This window comes from Octopus bimaculoides, chromosome 2, assembly GCF_046866305.1.
Source record: "Octopus bimaculoides isolate indiv1 chromosome 2, ASM4686630v1, whole genome shotgun sequence".
NCBI lineage: Eukaryota > Metazoa > Mollusca > Cephalopoda > Octopoda > Octopodidae > Octopus > Octopus bimaculoides.
The window spans coordinates 77,662,157-77,677,156 of NC_142929.1; the positions used below are offsets into that span (position 1 = coordinate 77,662,157).

General features: G+C 34.3%; 1 protein-coding gene across 5 annotated transcripts in view; it reads left to right on the forward strand.

Moving 5' to 3' along the window:
- LOC106869685 (putative amine oxidase [copper-containing]) overlaps positions 1–13,534 on the forward strand; it is a 509,414-nt gene extending 495,880 nt beyond the window's left edge. For all 5 annotated transcript variants that reach the window (XM_089347071.1, XM_089347070.1, XM_089347072.1 and 2 more), the window contains 2 exons: positions 6,888–9,145; positions 13,078–13,534. In XM_089347071.1, the coding sequence (XP_089203197.1) occupies positions 7,055–9,145; positions 13,078–13,362 (2,376 nt within the window). In that variant the 5' untranslated portion in view covers positions 6,888–7,054 and the 3' untranslated portion in view covers positions 13,363–13,534. The remainder of the gene's footprint in view (positions 1–6,887; positions 9,146–13,077) is intronic.
- The last annotated feature ends 1,466 nt before the right edge of the window (positions 13,535–15,000 follow it).

Here is a 15,000-nt window from a genome sequence, read left to right on the forward strand (position 1 = left end):
GACGAGGAGGGAGAAGGGGAAGGTGTATATATATATCTTACTGATAATTAATTTTTGCTTTTGCATTTGCTAAGCTAGTGTCTTATTGTAGTAGTTTATAAATCAGTTAAAGATGTATTCATTCGAGGATTAAAATCCCCAATTTTTCATTGATCCCTCTAGCTTCTTGATGAACTCGAGTGAATATTTCGGTTTTTTGTATACGTACAGCGATTTCGAGTTTAAATTTGAAATATCTGCGGATGACTATGAATTTAGCCCACGGACTTGTGCGATTAATAAAATCTATTATTACCTTATCATTCGGATCAGCATCATGATGTTCAGTAAGTTAAGGGGTTTAACCTTCGTGATTTATGGGAGATTTTGGGTATAAGAGAAATTAAATTAGATACCATCGGAAATCAAATACAGTTTGTTGAGTTGTCTCCCAGTAAATAAATCTCTTTGCAGTAATCATTGACATATTATAAATTCACACCAATGGGATCAGAGCCAACGTAGCTACAACCTATACATAGTCATATACCTTAATAAAAATAGCAACCAAATTCTCCTCAATATCATACCCTGCTTTTTTATAAGGGTAAGACACTTTAGATAATGTTATTCTAGATATAACAATGACTTACGTATTTATTCTGAATACGTTCCGTCAGATTCGAACGTAAATATGCTAATCGCTGTTATGTTATTCACAGGAGAACAGTTTCTCTTTTACGAGGAATGTGTGTCCGTAAAACATTTGATTCATTAGTTCAAGGGATTCTAAATATACTTAGTATGAAAAAAGGAACCTAAACGATAGCAGTTAGAACGTCTTTGACCGAATGTTTGCTCCAACAGGCACCTTTAGCCATAGACTTGACCTTGGGCTAAATAGCGCCCACATCGAAAATCTTAACTCTAATTATTATTGGTGAGACGAAATTGGGAGAACAATGACAAAATTAATGTCTTCCTCAAGAACTCTGAGAACGTAAGTGAACTGAAAATTTTTAGTGTTAACGAAACAGTACCGCAAACAAAATTCTTGAAAAAGAAAGTACCACCACACCCCGGCTCAAGTCATTATTAAGCGAAGAAAGAAGGTTATTTTTTTTTCCGAGATGGGGGTCTGATAGTGCCAATTCTAACAATTATGGAAATGATCCTGATAAAAAGGGAAATCCGTTAATTTGATCCTTAATAGCCCATTCATGAATATTTCATGAAATTCAAATCAAATTTATTCTTTTGAAAAAAATTACTTTAAGACCAAACTAAAACGAAAATTACGTCATAAATTTATTATTCCTACCACCATCATTATCATTACCATCCTCCTCGTCGTCGTCGTCGTCGTCGTCGTCGTATGGTCGTCGTTGTCATCGTCGTCGTCAACGTCATCATCATCATCAACATCAACATCAACATCATCATCAGTATAATATTAGTTTTTCTAGTTCTTGTTATCTCTATATAATAATAGCCGATATAAATGTTGGTTGGCTGGTTGGTTGGTTGGTTGGTTGGTTGGTTGGTTGGTTGGTTGGTTGGTTGGTTGGTTGGTTGGTTGGCTGGTTGGTTGGTTTCTCCAGTCACGCTTTACATCATATAGAGAGAGGAAAGAGAAAGAGTAAAGAGAGATACAAAGAGAGTAAGGGTGAGTGCTTTATGGCAGGCAATGAGTTAAGAAATGCCAGAGAAAGAAGCTGGACGTGTCTTTTCTGGGGATCGACCAAGATCCTCAATGAAAATACGTCCAACTTCAGTTCTGTTGACTGGGTAACGGGTAGGTCTTCGCTGAGAAGCGCTCAACCAACCGTGAGATGGTTTGTCATGAGACTTCTCCTCTTTACAAAAATATAGACAGAATGTGATTACATTCTAATTTCATCTATAACTAAGATTTACAATATTTAAATTTATCAATTCTTCTGATTCCCTAACCTAAATTCATATATCTGGCTGTCCCTATTTCCAGATCTTTATACCTAAATAATTTCGTCAGTTTTTAACAGATACTTTCAACTTCGTTCGGTAGAATACACATAAAAAATACGTTGTTTCTTGGTAGGAAAACTTCGGTATTATGCAGCAATCAAAAATCTTTTTCTTTCAGCTTTCATTCCTGAACTTTTCAACCAGAGCTATATTTTTTTGCCTTTATCCAATTTTTCTTTATTTGGTCTTGTCAGATGTTTGGCAATGTTAAGGTTTTTCATGCTATCATCTTAACATGACATTTTACCATTTTCAGTTTCGTTTCTTTTATATATATGCATTTGTTTTTGTTTCTCCTTCCTCCCCGTAGCAGTTTGTTATCCGAAACCATGTTTTCTGTTTTTGTATGTAATTGTTTTCTCTTGAACACGGAAACAGTTTGGTTTGCTTATATTTTATAGTTACTTGTATTAGTTTGCCTTTATTTGCTTTTTCACTCTGTATTTAATAATAGTTTCTAGTTACAGAAGATCCCTAAGGTTTAATGTTCGTGATAAATATAGCCCTTCTGCATCGACTTTCGGGTACTATATTCTAAATGCCATCATCACTTTTCCTTATTTCTATCTTCCACTTCAGAATATTGTAGCTATAAACTTCCCCCACCCCACCCATTAGTTATATCTATGTAAAGTCTCGTGACCTAGTGGTTAGAGTATTGCATTCATGATCGTATAATCATGGTTTCGATTCCCAGATCAGATATTGCTTTGTGTTCTCGAGCAAAACCATTTCATTTTACATTATTCCAGTCCACTTAGCTGTAAATGATTTCCAACAATAGCTGGGAAGTTAGTCCTGCAGCGGACCGGCTTCCCGGTCATTGAGGCGGGGGCTGTTATGATCTCATGCCATGGAAACTGGGATAAACTTCGACTTTATGACTCCTATGGATCACAACAGACATAAGTCCTAAGTTTAAATAAGTTATGTCAAGATGAAGGAACTGTATATATGACCGTCACAAACTCTCCCAGAACAGTGAGACTAGGGTGGTTAACGTTGTATTTAAAAAGTTGCGGATCGATGACTGCTGGAAAGATAATTACAGGGTTCCAGAACGCTGACGTTGTGAGGAAGATAAACTGGGCATAGTGGTTAGAGCTGTCTGTAGTGGAAGCATTATGTGGGGAGAGGAGAGACAAGTGAGTCGGGAGTAACAAACTCGAAATGACATTAAACCAGCCAACTCTGAACAGCAGAGGCCATTATAGTAGTAGTAGTAGTAGTAGTAGTAGTAGTAGTAGTAGTAGTAGTAGTAGTAGTAGTAGTAGTAGTAGTAGTAAAGATAGACAAGATAGCACTATGTAGGCCAGAGAATGTGATCTGGGACATTTATGTGTATGCAAGCAGCAGCACCGTCCCAGCTGCGACAGCAGTTTTCTATTGGGGACCTCACCAGAATTTTATAGATGGTTAGTACTAGTTGGGCTATTAATCAGTCTCTGATGCAAAAAGAAAGATCAGTTATTGAGATATAACCTTGGTTTTGTTAAAGACGTACGTTAGCCACGTTATAGTTTTATAGGAGAGCTGTTTTGTTTGTTTTGGGCTCACGCTGATTTTTCTTGGGGAGGATTCTAGTTTTCATCTTTGTGATCCCATGGATTAGTTGCGTTATCATGTTAATATTTATATTTATATTTCTGAGTTCATTTCTCGCCGAAATCAAATTTGCCTCTCATCCTTTCGAAGTTGATAAAATAAGTACCAGTCAAATACTGGGGTCGGTGATATCGACTTATCTCCTTCCTCAAAATTGCTCACCCTGTGCCTAAATCAGAAACCATTATTGATATTTGTATATTTGATGATGTCCCAGTATACATTTTAATAATAACGTTGTTGATATTTTATCGCTAAGTTTTTAACTTAGGGGAGGTTTCTTTCCTTGGTCCATAAACAGATCTATCGATCTTTATTCTTTAACTTTCTCTACTTTTCCATTATTCTTATACTCAAAATTTCCAAATTTAAATGTTTCTACCCTTAAGTCATTCTTACATCCAATTGTGTTCATATTTTCGTTAGTATATTTCTGATTCAACGTTTTCAATGCTTAGTAATCGATATTCTCAAAATATGCTGAAGTTTGATTTTGTATTTCATATATACGTTTGTTTTATGTATTTATTGTTTGTGTCAGGTCTATCACGTGTATGTATTTTTCCGTTTGTATATTTATATATTTTGTTTATTTGTTTGGTCTCTTGGATTCCACTGTACAATCCATCTGTAAGATTCTATATTTCTGTACCTGATACTGTTTTTTATGTATCTCCTTCAATTAGCCGATCCTGCTGAGATCGAAGGTTACTTCGTGATCACAATTTCTCTATGTATATAGTAATAGTCTTACTTTGAAGTAAATTGTAGATATAGTATTTATAGCCCTGCTCAAAAATATGAATACACTGACAAATATAACGTTTTATACTATAATTGGTGTTGCAGATAAAAAAATATGGAATATGTTTTGTAATAAGATAAACAGATAAACTAAGAACGCTTTAGAAAAGTTCAAATATTACTATTATATTGCTCTACTTGGTGTGTATCTCTTTATCTCTAACAAGGCATCAATATGGCCAGCGATTTTTTAACCAAATTGTTGCAGTGATTTGGGATTATCTTCCGTGGCAATACTTTCAGTATCTTCCCTTCTCAATCCGAAATTGATAAAGAATCATCTCGCAGCATCAGTTTGATCAACCAAATTTTTTACAGTAATCTGGGATTATCTTCCTTCTCCATGTCTTCAGTATCTTCCCTTTTAAATCTAAAATTCATGGAGCATTATATATATTAACTGCTTTTTTAATATTTTTTTTTCATAATACCCCACTTATTTTCTGAAGTGTTCCCTTCAGGAGATGATTCTGATTTTATACCCAACAAAGTCATTTTATCTGCTCTAATCCAGTCTTGTACGCATGTTCACATACAGGGCTGAATGCTTTATAGTGTAATTATGGATGGTCAAATGTTTAAGCAAGTTCATTAGAATATTCAAGTAGAATTTAGAGTTCTCCCTTGAGATAGTATCGATGAAATCAGCTCTTCTATTTCTAAAAACTCCCTGATATCATAAGGGTTGGGCATTGCTAAACTCTTGCAAAGGTTGCACAAGTATACATGGGATCAATTGTACCTTGGGTTTGTTGAACGACAAACGAAAGGGGAATTATAGCAAAAACTATATCAGTACCTGTGATTTCCTCTTTCAAGAAATGGACTAAAATTAAATACCAAATTTTACACAAGATAATCTTTTATTTTATCATTGTATTGAGGCGTTTGACCAGAAGTGTAAGCATGAGGAATAACATATTTCTTCAGAATCTTTTTATGTCATTTCTGTATTATTTGCAAACCTAGATAAATTATATTTAAATTGCCAACATTTCTCTCGGGGACCGCAGATTTAATCGCTTCACGTTATTTGGCATTTGCATGCAACAATTTTCGTACATTTTATATAACATCACATTCAAAGAATTATGAGGTTTCTATTTGCATTGTTTGTCAAGTTATATTTTCAGCTGAATTTGTCTGGTATTTACTTAAACTCTGCTCCGTTAGCGTGTTTGCATGTGATGGCCATTCGACGATTAAAGCGAACGTTAGCAATAGCACATCTTACATTAGACATTAAACAGTATTAAAATTCAGAAAATAGGTTAATGCATTACATCATACGTTGGTATACACCACAGTATTTTCCTCAGTTGATTCTTATTTTCTTCATCGCTGCTAATGGATACCTTTTACATCAGTGTATTAACAAAATCATGCTCACCTCCAAATTATCATCATCATCATCATCATTATCATCATTATCATCATCATCATCATCATCATCGCCATCGGCGTCGTTATTATTATTATTAATCGGTAGCACGCCAGGCAAAATGCATAGCAGCAATTCGTCCATCCTTGCGTTCTGAGTTCAAATTCCGCCGAAGTCAACTTTGCCTTTCATTCTTCGGGTGTCGATAAAATGAGTACCAGTTTCGCACTGGGGTCGATGTAATCGACTATCCCCCTCCCCCAAATTTCAGGCCTTGTGCCTATAGTTGAAAGGATTATTATTGCTATTATTATTATTATTGTTATTATTATTAAAGCAGCAGAATCAAACCATTAACCGGGAAAATGCTTAGTAGTATTTCTCTCGACTTTTATGTTCTGAGTTCAAATTCCACCAGGGTCGACTTTGCCTTTCATCCTTTCGGGGTCGATAAAATAAGTACCAGTTAAATACTGGAGTCGATGTAATCGACTATTCTCCCAAATTTTGGGCCTTGTGCCTATAGTAGAAAGGATCGTCGCCGTCGTCGTCATCGTCGTCATCGTCATTATCATCATCATCATCATTAATCATCATTACTTTGAAGCAGTAGGTTTTAAAAAACGATTAGTTATGTTCTTTTATGTTCTGAGTTAAAATTCTGTTAGAAGAGATGGGGTCGTCGTCGTCGCTGTGGTTGCGGTGGTCATGGCGGTGATGGTGATAGTATCTTCTGCTTATCATCATTGGTCATCGCTGTTGTTATTTTATTTTTCCTTGGTGTTGTGTTTCTGTGTCGTTTTTGTTTTCGTTTAATTTTCCTTTTTCCAACGCATATTTCTTCATTGCTGTTCTCATAAACCGAAGAAAATTAATTATTTGTATTTCCTTCACTCACTTTCTCTCTCTGTCTCTCTTTTTTCTCTTTCCCTCTTTCTCCCCTTCCTCTCTATCTCTATCTATCTATCTTTCTCTCTCTCTCTCTCTCTCTCTCTCTCTCTCTCTCTCTCTCTCTCTCTCTCTCTTTCCCTCACTCTTTCTTTCTCTATCTCTCTTTCCCTTCATCCTTTCTCTTTCTTTGTCCAGCTCACTTGATTTTCTTCTTTTACAGCAATAACTACAAAGAACAACAAAATTAGATAGAAGAAGAAGAAGAAGAAGAAGAAGAAGAAGAAGAAGAAGAAGAAGAAGAAGAAGAAGAAGAAGAAGAACAACAACAACAACAACAACAACAACAACAACAACAACAACAACAACAATAACAACAACATATTAATAATGGCCGACATTAATACTGTGAAAGGGCTTTTTGTTCTGTCAGTTCTTGTAAACATTTCTTTATTAACAGGTATTCTGACTCTGCTAGCTATCGGTGACTACAGTGGTGAAGAGGACAGCCTAGAAGCGCTACACTGCAATAAGAAACAGTCACCGGTTGACGATGTAGGGCCGAATATGTTTGAACTGCGCTACAGAAAGCACAGAATATTCGATTCTTTAAACGTCGAAGAGATCGAAGCTGTTCAAAAATACCTTTTTAGTCAGAAATCTTTAAATTTAGTCCATCCCTCGAAAGCGAAAATTACAGATAATTATATATTTTTGATGGAATCACAAACACCTAAAAAATTAAAAGTTCTCCGGTTTCTTGATCACGTCGGCCCCGAGCCACCAAGACAAGCCAAAGTTATCATAATGAAAGGCCAAGGAAGATTACCAATGGTAGAAGAATATATCGTTGGGCCATTACCGAAACCAAAATATCATTACTTAAATAATAAAACTGCAAAGGAAAACCCTTTGCCGTTTAGAATTAGGCCGTACAATAACCCCGAAATTGTGGCGCTTATGTACGAAGTCCTTCCAGAAACCATGTCAAGTCTCAACAAGGTATTACAGGATATATATGGTGCACAACTGTCACCTCACGAATGTGAAGAACTCTGCTTAACTTTCACAGCCGCTCCTGTTTCTACATCGTTTGTCCGCGAACGAAAACTTTGGATTCCGTTGTTTTATAACTTGGAATTCCCCACCCTTCATCCAATTGACTTTCAACTGCTAATTAATATTAATCATAAAAATATCAAAGATTGGAAAATTGAGCAAATCTGGCACTCGGGCATCCTTTATAATTCTACAGAACACTTTCTAAAAACTTACAAACAGAATAGTTTTCCTCGAATGAGAGTGAACACAAAAAAACTACGTGAAAGTACTCGAGGTTATCTTCATTCCAGGGGTAAACTGTTCCCCAATAAGCCATCTACTGGACCACAACAATTCGAAACCTCAAGTAAAAGATATAAAATTGTGGGTAATAAAGTGATATATATGAAATGGTCGTTTGACTATCGTGTTTCGGCAATTCAGGGTCTTCAGCTCTTTGATATCAGATTTGGTAACGATAGAATTGTGTATGAAATGAGTCTTCAAGAAATGGCGGTGCTTTACAGTGGCTTTAACCCTTTCATGAAATATATGCACGTTGCCGATACAGTTGATCTACCAGGAAAAGGCTTCGGACTCGTTCCTGGAATCGACTGTCCTCATCATGCGACTTTCTTAAATGCAACGCATGCTACCGAAGAATTTGACCAAGCAAAAGTTTACCAAAATGCAATTTGTATTTTTGAATTCAACAAAGATGCACCGTTCCGACGACACCATTCCAACAACATCCGAGGAGGAGTATTCTATTCCGGATTGGTTAACAACGTTCTTATTGTTAGAACTATTTCAGTTGTCTACAATTACGATTATATATTCGACTACATATTCTACCAAAACGGCGCCTTGGAAGTTAAAATCTACTCCACGGGGTTCGTCTATACAACAACTTTTTCCGAAGCTGAGAGACCTTATGCTGTACCTGTCGATGAAAACATTGTCGCAAGCATACATGCACATCTTTTCCATTTCAAGGTGGACTTAGACATTTTAGGAGAGAAAAACAGATACGAAACTTGGGATGTAAAAGTTGAAAATAAAAGCAATATTTGGAGAAACAACTACGAAGAATTCCACCAGTACTGGCTTGACCGGAAATTGAAACGTACAGAGAAGGAAGCCATCCACAAATACAATTTCAATACGCCGAAATATCACACTATTTTAAATAATGATAAGACTAATTATCACGGTGTACCCAGAGGCTATCGGATACACAATAGAGGAATGGTAAAACAACTATTGCCAGAGAATTTTCACATGGAAAGTTCGATATCATGGTCACGTTATCAGATGGCAGTGACTCAGTTTAAAGACAGAGAAGAGAAAAGTAGTTCAATCACAGCATTGTTTGGAACCAAGAACCCGGCAGTCAAATTTTCCGATTTCTTGGAGGACGATGACGACATTGTTGACATGGTAACATATTAAAATTAATTAATACTTTCACCTCCCTAATTAGCATTTATCAAACATTATCATTAATCAAGCAATAAAATCACGAGGTTAAGATAGTGTAACAATATATGAGAGTACAGCAAATGTGTGTGCGGGTATGGCTCACTTTCACCCGTTTTTCTCGCACACACTCCCTTTTTTCTTCTCTCTCTCTCTTTCTCTCTCCCAGTTATGTGAGTATGTGTTTACACTTGTTCTGTGTGTTTGTATGCGGATGTATATGCGTATGTATGCTTGTGTGCATGTGTGTATGTGTGTGCATGTGCAGCAGTATGTGTATGTGTGTATGTGTGTGCATGTGCAGCAGTGTGTGTGTGTGTGTGTATGTGTGTGCATGTGCAGCAGTGTGTGTGTGTGTGTGTGTGTGTGTGTGTATGTGTGTGCATGTGCAGCAGTGTGTGTGTGTGTGTGTGTGTTGAGACCAAAGAAGCAGTTCAAAGACCAACTGAAAACCACTTTCAAGGGGAGTTTTCAATAACCCTTCAAGAATGAAAGACATCACTATTTGCCTCCTCCTCCACCATCACCACTCCTCCCTGTTCACTTTGGCGGTCCCACTGTTGAGGAGTAAGGAGCTGAACATGGAGATAAAACACATTCAACAAGACCAGAAACTAGCATTATATCTGACTTCTCCAAGATGTTCCGTCTGCAACAGAGCCTACATGTCAAAAATGGCAGTATCCAGTCGTTAAAAGATTCACAAATGAACAAGATGAACAATATAGAATTCAGTAAACAAAACTAAGTACGCTGATATGTTTGTGTGTGTATGTGTGTGTATGTGCATTTAGATATGAGTATATATGTATTTAAGTGTGTGTGTGTGTATTTAGGTGTGTGTTTGCGTGTGTAGGGTGTGTGTGTTTAACTGTGTTTATATTAAGTTGCTCCAAGAGTGGAGAGGAGTAGGTCGTGCGCCTGAGTAATAGAAGTACGATAATGGATGTATGTATATATATACATGCATGTATATACATGCATGTATATATATACATGTATGTATATATATACATGCATATATGTATTAATAGATGAATGAACGAATAAAAGAATGAATAGATGGATGAATGTAGGTACGAATGCATGTATTTAAGCATAGATAGATAGATAGATAGATAGATAGATAGATAGATAGATAGATAGATAGATAGAGTGAAGGGGAGAAAATCATTTGTTTAACCTTCTATATACTATATTAATTCAAATTAATCAATATTATTGACCTTTTTCTCAGAGAAATCAAATACTTTGTCCCAACAGCCATCTTCTACATAAACAAAAGCAAACACATCATGAAGCTCTATGCTTCAGCAAATAACTCAACTTCAGTTCTTCCACCATAGATTATACTAATTTCAAAATAACAAAACCCTCCAACTGCTTATATTGACGTTTTTATATAACATTAATATAAACCAACCAAGCAGCGTACAGCATTGTGATAAAACTTACTTGCATGTGATACAAATTAAATTCAACTTAATAGAAACCTTATAACTGAAATAAGCGCATGTCGCAATAGCTTGCTAAAACTACCTTGTGCGTAGATTAAAATCAGAAGCTGGTTTGGTGATGGTTTCTTATTTTTCTGTGCAATATTTTATGTTGTTATTTGAAACTCCGCAATATTTCTGTTTTGCATCTTGAGGAATGTTAAATGTAACATTAACAATTTACTGCATAAAGATACATTGCACGCCTTTAACTTCTCCCTATATGTGTGAAATGGCAAAATCGTTACGATGTCAGCTACAGCACCATGCGTTATTTGATCCAACTCTTTAGACCCGGAGTTCAAATCCCACTGAAGTCATCTTTGCATTTTATCCTTCTGGGATCGATAAAAAAAATATACCAATCTAGGGTGTTGGATTGGTGGAACTGTAAGAACGTCACACTAGACTACCTTGTAGCATTTCTTCCCGTTCTTAGTGTTCTGAGTTCAAACCCCTGCAGGAAATATTCAAACGCACTTTCTTTTATAATAAAATCAGTAATATTTAAAATTTTTCGGGATCTTAGCTAACATTATTAATACATATAATTTGATACATGATTCATAGGGGTTTCTGTGCAGCGTATGTTCTTCCTGTTTCACCTCCTTCTAAGCATTATTATTGTTGAGAGGTGGGGCATTCGATGTAAATAGAATCTTAATTGAGGAGTCGAATAAATTTACGAAGTAGGAATATTAGGTTATAGAGATTAACGAATATTGGCATGGATATTTTGCTATATAAAATTAGTGGACACAAATGACCTTTATTCTTCAAAATAGAGAACACCAGTTCTGAGTAGAAATTAAACGGAATATACAAGTGAGAGAGAGAGAGAGAGAGAGAGAGAGAGAGAGAGAGAGAGAGAGAGAGAGAGAGAGAGAGAGAGAGAACTGAGGAAAAATATAAGTTGCTTCTATACTTTAAGATGTCCATCTATGATAATCTACTGCAAGCATATAGTTTATACTCCATAAGATGTATATGTATCTTAACCGTTTAGAATGTCTATATATAATTTATACACGTTAATGTATCCATATGTTGACAGAGATCTCAAGTTTAAAATCGGTATTTGATTAAATGATATATACAATTGAAAAATCCTTTGAGCAATGTAGTTGAGAAGTTAGGCAAAATATGTAAAGTGATGTCAGTAAAAGAAAACAACGAAAACAAATATTATATTTTCTAACATAGGTCGCTTAATAATCGTTTCAAATATTAGAAATAGCATAATCAAAGATTCGGTCAGTAATTATAATGCGAGAGAGCCCCATACAATCTATACATGGGTTTCAGAATTAACCAATCAGAAATGTGTAAATAAACTACCCTCAGCTCAATGTAAATCGATGTTTTAATGTTTATTGTACGTTTGTGTGCTTTGTGCTCTAATGATGAGGTAAGATACTGTTTCAGGATTTATCCTTTCGCTTCTAGTATATTGCTTGTAATTTTGGGGTTTGTGAACTGTTGGACAAATATCATCAAGGCTTGAGTGGATATAAACAGGCAACATTCATGAAATATGCACCTGTCAGTGAAATGAAGCTGCGCATATCTTCATTTTTTTTATATATTGATGAATGCTTCATATAATTCTATTTGAAGCCTCACTGTTGTGTGTTCAAATCTAGCCAGCGAGAAATTATTCATCATTGATCTTTTAGTCGGTGGAACAATTAACATTATCAAAGTGACACTCTCGCCAATTAAAATGTTGACCTTGACATTTAGGGGAAAATTTTTCATAATCTAAGTATGTCATCTCTTTTCATTCTTCACTTTCTCTCTTCTCCCTCCCTCTCTCTTTTTGTCTCTCTCCATCTCTCTCTATCTCTCTCTCTCTCTCTCTTACTATATATATATATATATAGATATATAGATATAGATATATATATATATATATATATATATACACTCATCTATCTATCCATCTATTTAACTATTCACCATTGATTTTTAGTCAGTAGAACAATTAATATCATCAAAGTGAAATTCTCGCCGATTAGAATGTTTCTTGTGTACAACTGTATATGAAAAGAAATTAAATATTACTTGTAAGAGCAATTAATACTTTTAAATAGAATGTTCCAAAACTATTATATATTTACAAGGAATAGGTTGACTGTGCCTTCTAAGTAACAAATTAATCGCATAACTGAGAACGTTTGACCAAGATGACTAAGCCAAAACTTCGATATCACTATCAGCAATATACATATATATATATATATATATATATATATAAACCTCTGTTGTCATCTCTCTTTCTCTCTGTGTGCAAACCTTGTATATACTACAATGTATATACACTGTATATACACACTGTTTATTGTTTTATTTGCTTCAAAATTACTAAATTTCTCTTATCGTTTCTTTGTTTTACAGGATCTTGTGACATGGTTAACTCTAGGAACTTACCACATCCCACGATCAGAAGATCTCCCCAATGTCCCCACACCAGAAACAGAACTCTCGTTTTTGTTGACACCATTCAATTATTTCCCAGAAGACCCGTCCATTAGTTCTCGTAATGCAGTTCGGTTGACCCCTTCTAAAAAGAAGAGCGAGAAACTTAACGTGGAAACCTTTGGTACGCCGGATCCTCCCAAATGCGTTGCTCCAACTTTTTCTTTCAACTCAATAAAAAGTTCCACGATATTCAACAGGTGATGACATTCCACAGAATAAATAAATGACTACATGAACAGATAAACAAATGGATAAATATATAAATGAATAAATATATAAATGAATAATTAAATAAATGAATAAATAAAATAAATAAACAAACAATTGAACACTGAAGAAATCAGGAAAATGAAAGACAGAAACAAAAAGAAAAGCGAAGAATTTGATCAAATATATTGCTACAAGTGTGTGTGCGTGTGTGTGTGTGTACGTGTGCGTGCGTGCGTATGTGTGTGTATGTGTCTGTGTATGTGTGTGTGTGAATGTGTCGATATTTTACTCACATTTTGTTAGTTGTGGTATGATGTGACATGGTTTATATATATATATACATATATATATGTATTGTATATAAGTATGAAAGTATATGTATTACACATTTCTATACCAAGAAGCAGTATTATATATATACATATATATATATATATATATATATATATATATATATATATATATATATATATATATATATATATATATATATATATATATATATATATATATATATATATATATATATATTGCTTTTCAGTCTTTTAGTTATGATCAAAGTGCAAAAAATATTATAAATATACACATACATACGCACATGCATATATGTATAAAACATATATATATATATATATATATATATATATATATATATATATATACATATATATATATATACGTACATACACATAAACATATATATATGCATATATATATATATATATATATGCATATATATATATATATATATATATATATATATATATATATATATATATATATATATATATATAGTATGTCCTATGAACTACTATAAGAATTAAATTATTTAATACTAGTAGGAATCCTAAGATACTTTTTTCACACAAGCAGTATGCATAAATACCATGCATGTGTTTGTGTGCGTTTCCAGGGTGTATATGTATGTTTTTGTGAGTGTATATATTTCAAAACATACATATTTCGGTGTATTAATACGCGGAAAATGTGTGATATGTGGTATATATACATGTATGGTGTATGAAGTACACATGTCTGTGATATGATGCATCTCCAATTGGGATATGTGACATATGATATATTATTTATATCACACTTTATTATATATAAATATCTATATACGTATATATGCACGTGTGTGTGTGTGTGTGTGTGTGTGTGTGTGTGTGTGTGTGTGTGTGTGTGTGTTTGTGTGTGTGTGTGTGTGTGAAGAAACAAAAACAAGAAAATTCTTTGAGAACTTTATCATGCACAAAAGAAAGAAAATATTTACATTTTTATCAAAATATGCTACCGGTTTCAATCGTGTTAAAAATAATTTAGTCATTAAATAAATCTTTAAATTAATTTTTCGTGGTATCAGATACCAAGAAAGATTAATTTAATTTATTTCAATTTGTTTTCCTTTCTCTTTCAACATGATTAAATGATTTTTTAAACTGATTGAAACCAGTAGCATGTTTTGATGAAAATGTAAATATTTTCTTTCTTTTACTAGCGATCCTCTTTAAAGGTGTAGCAGAGGTTTGTTGTTAATGCTTTGTCCCTTTATGACCCGTAATCTAAAGGTTCGACAAATCGAAATCAATAAATTAAGTAGTGGTGTTATTGTAGTCGACTAAGTCTTTT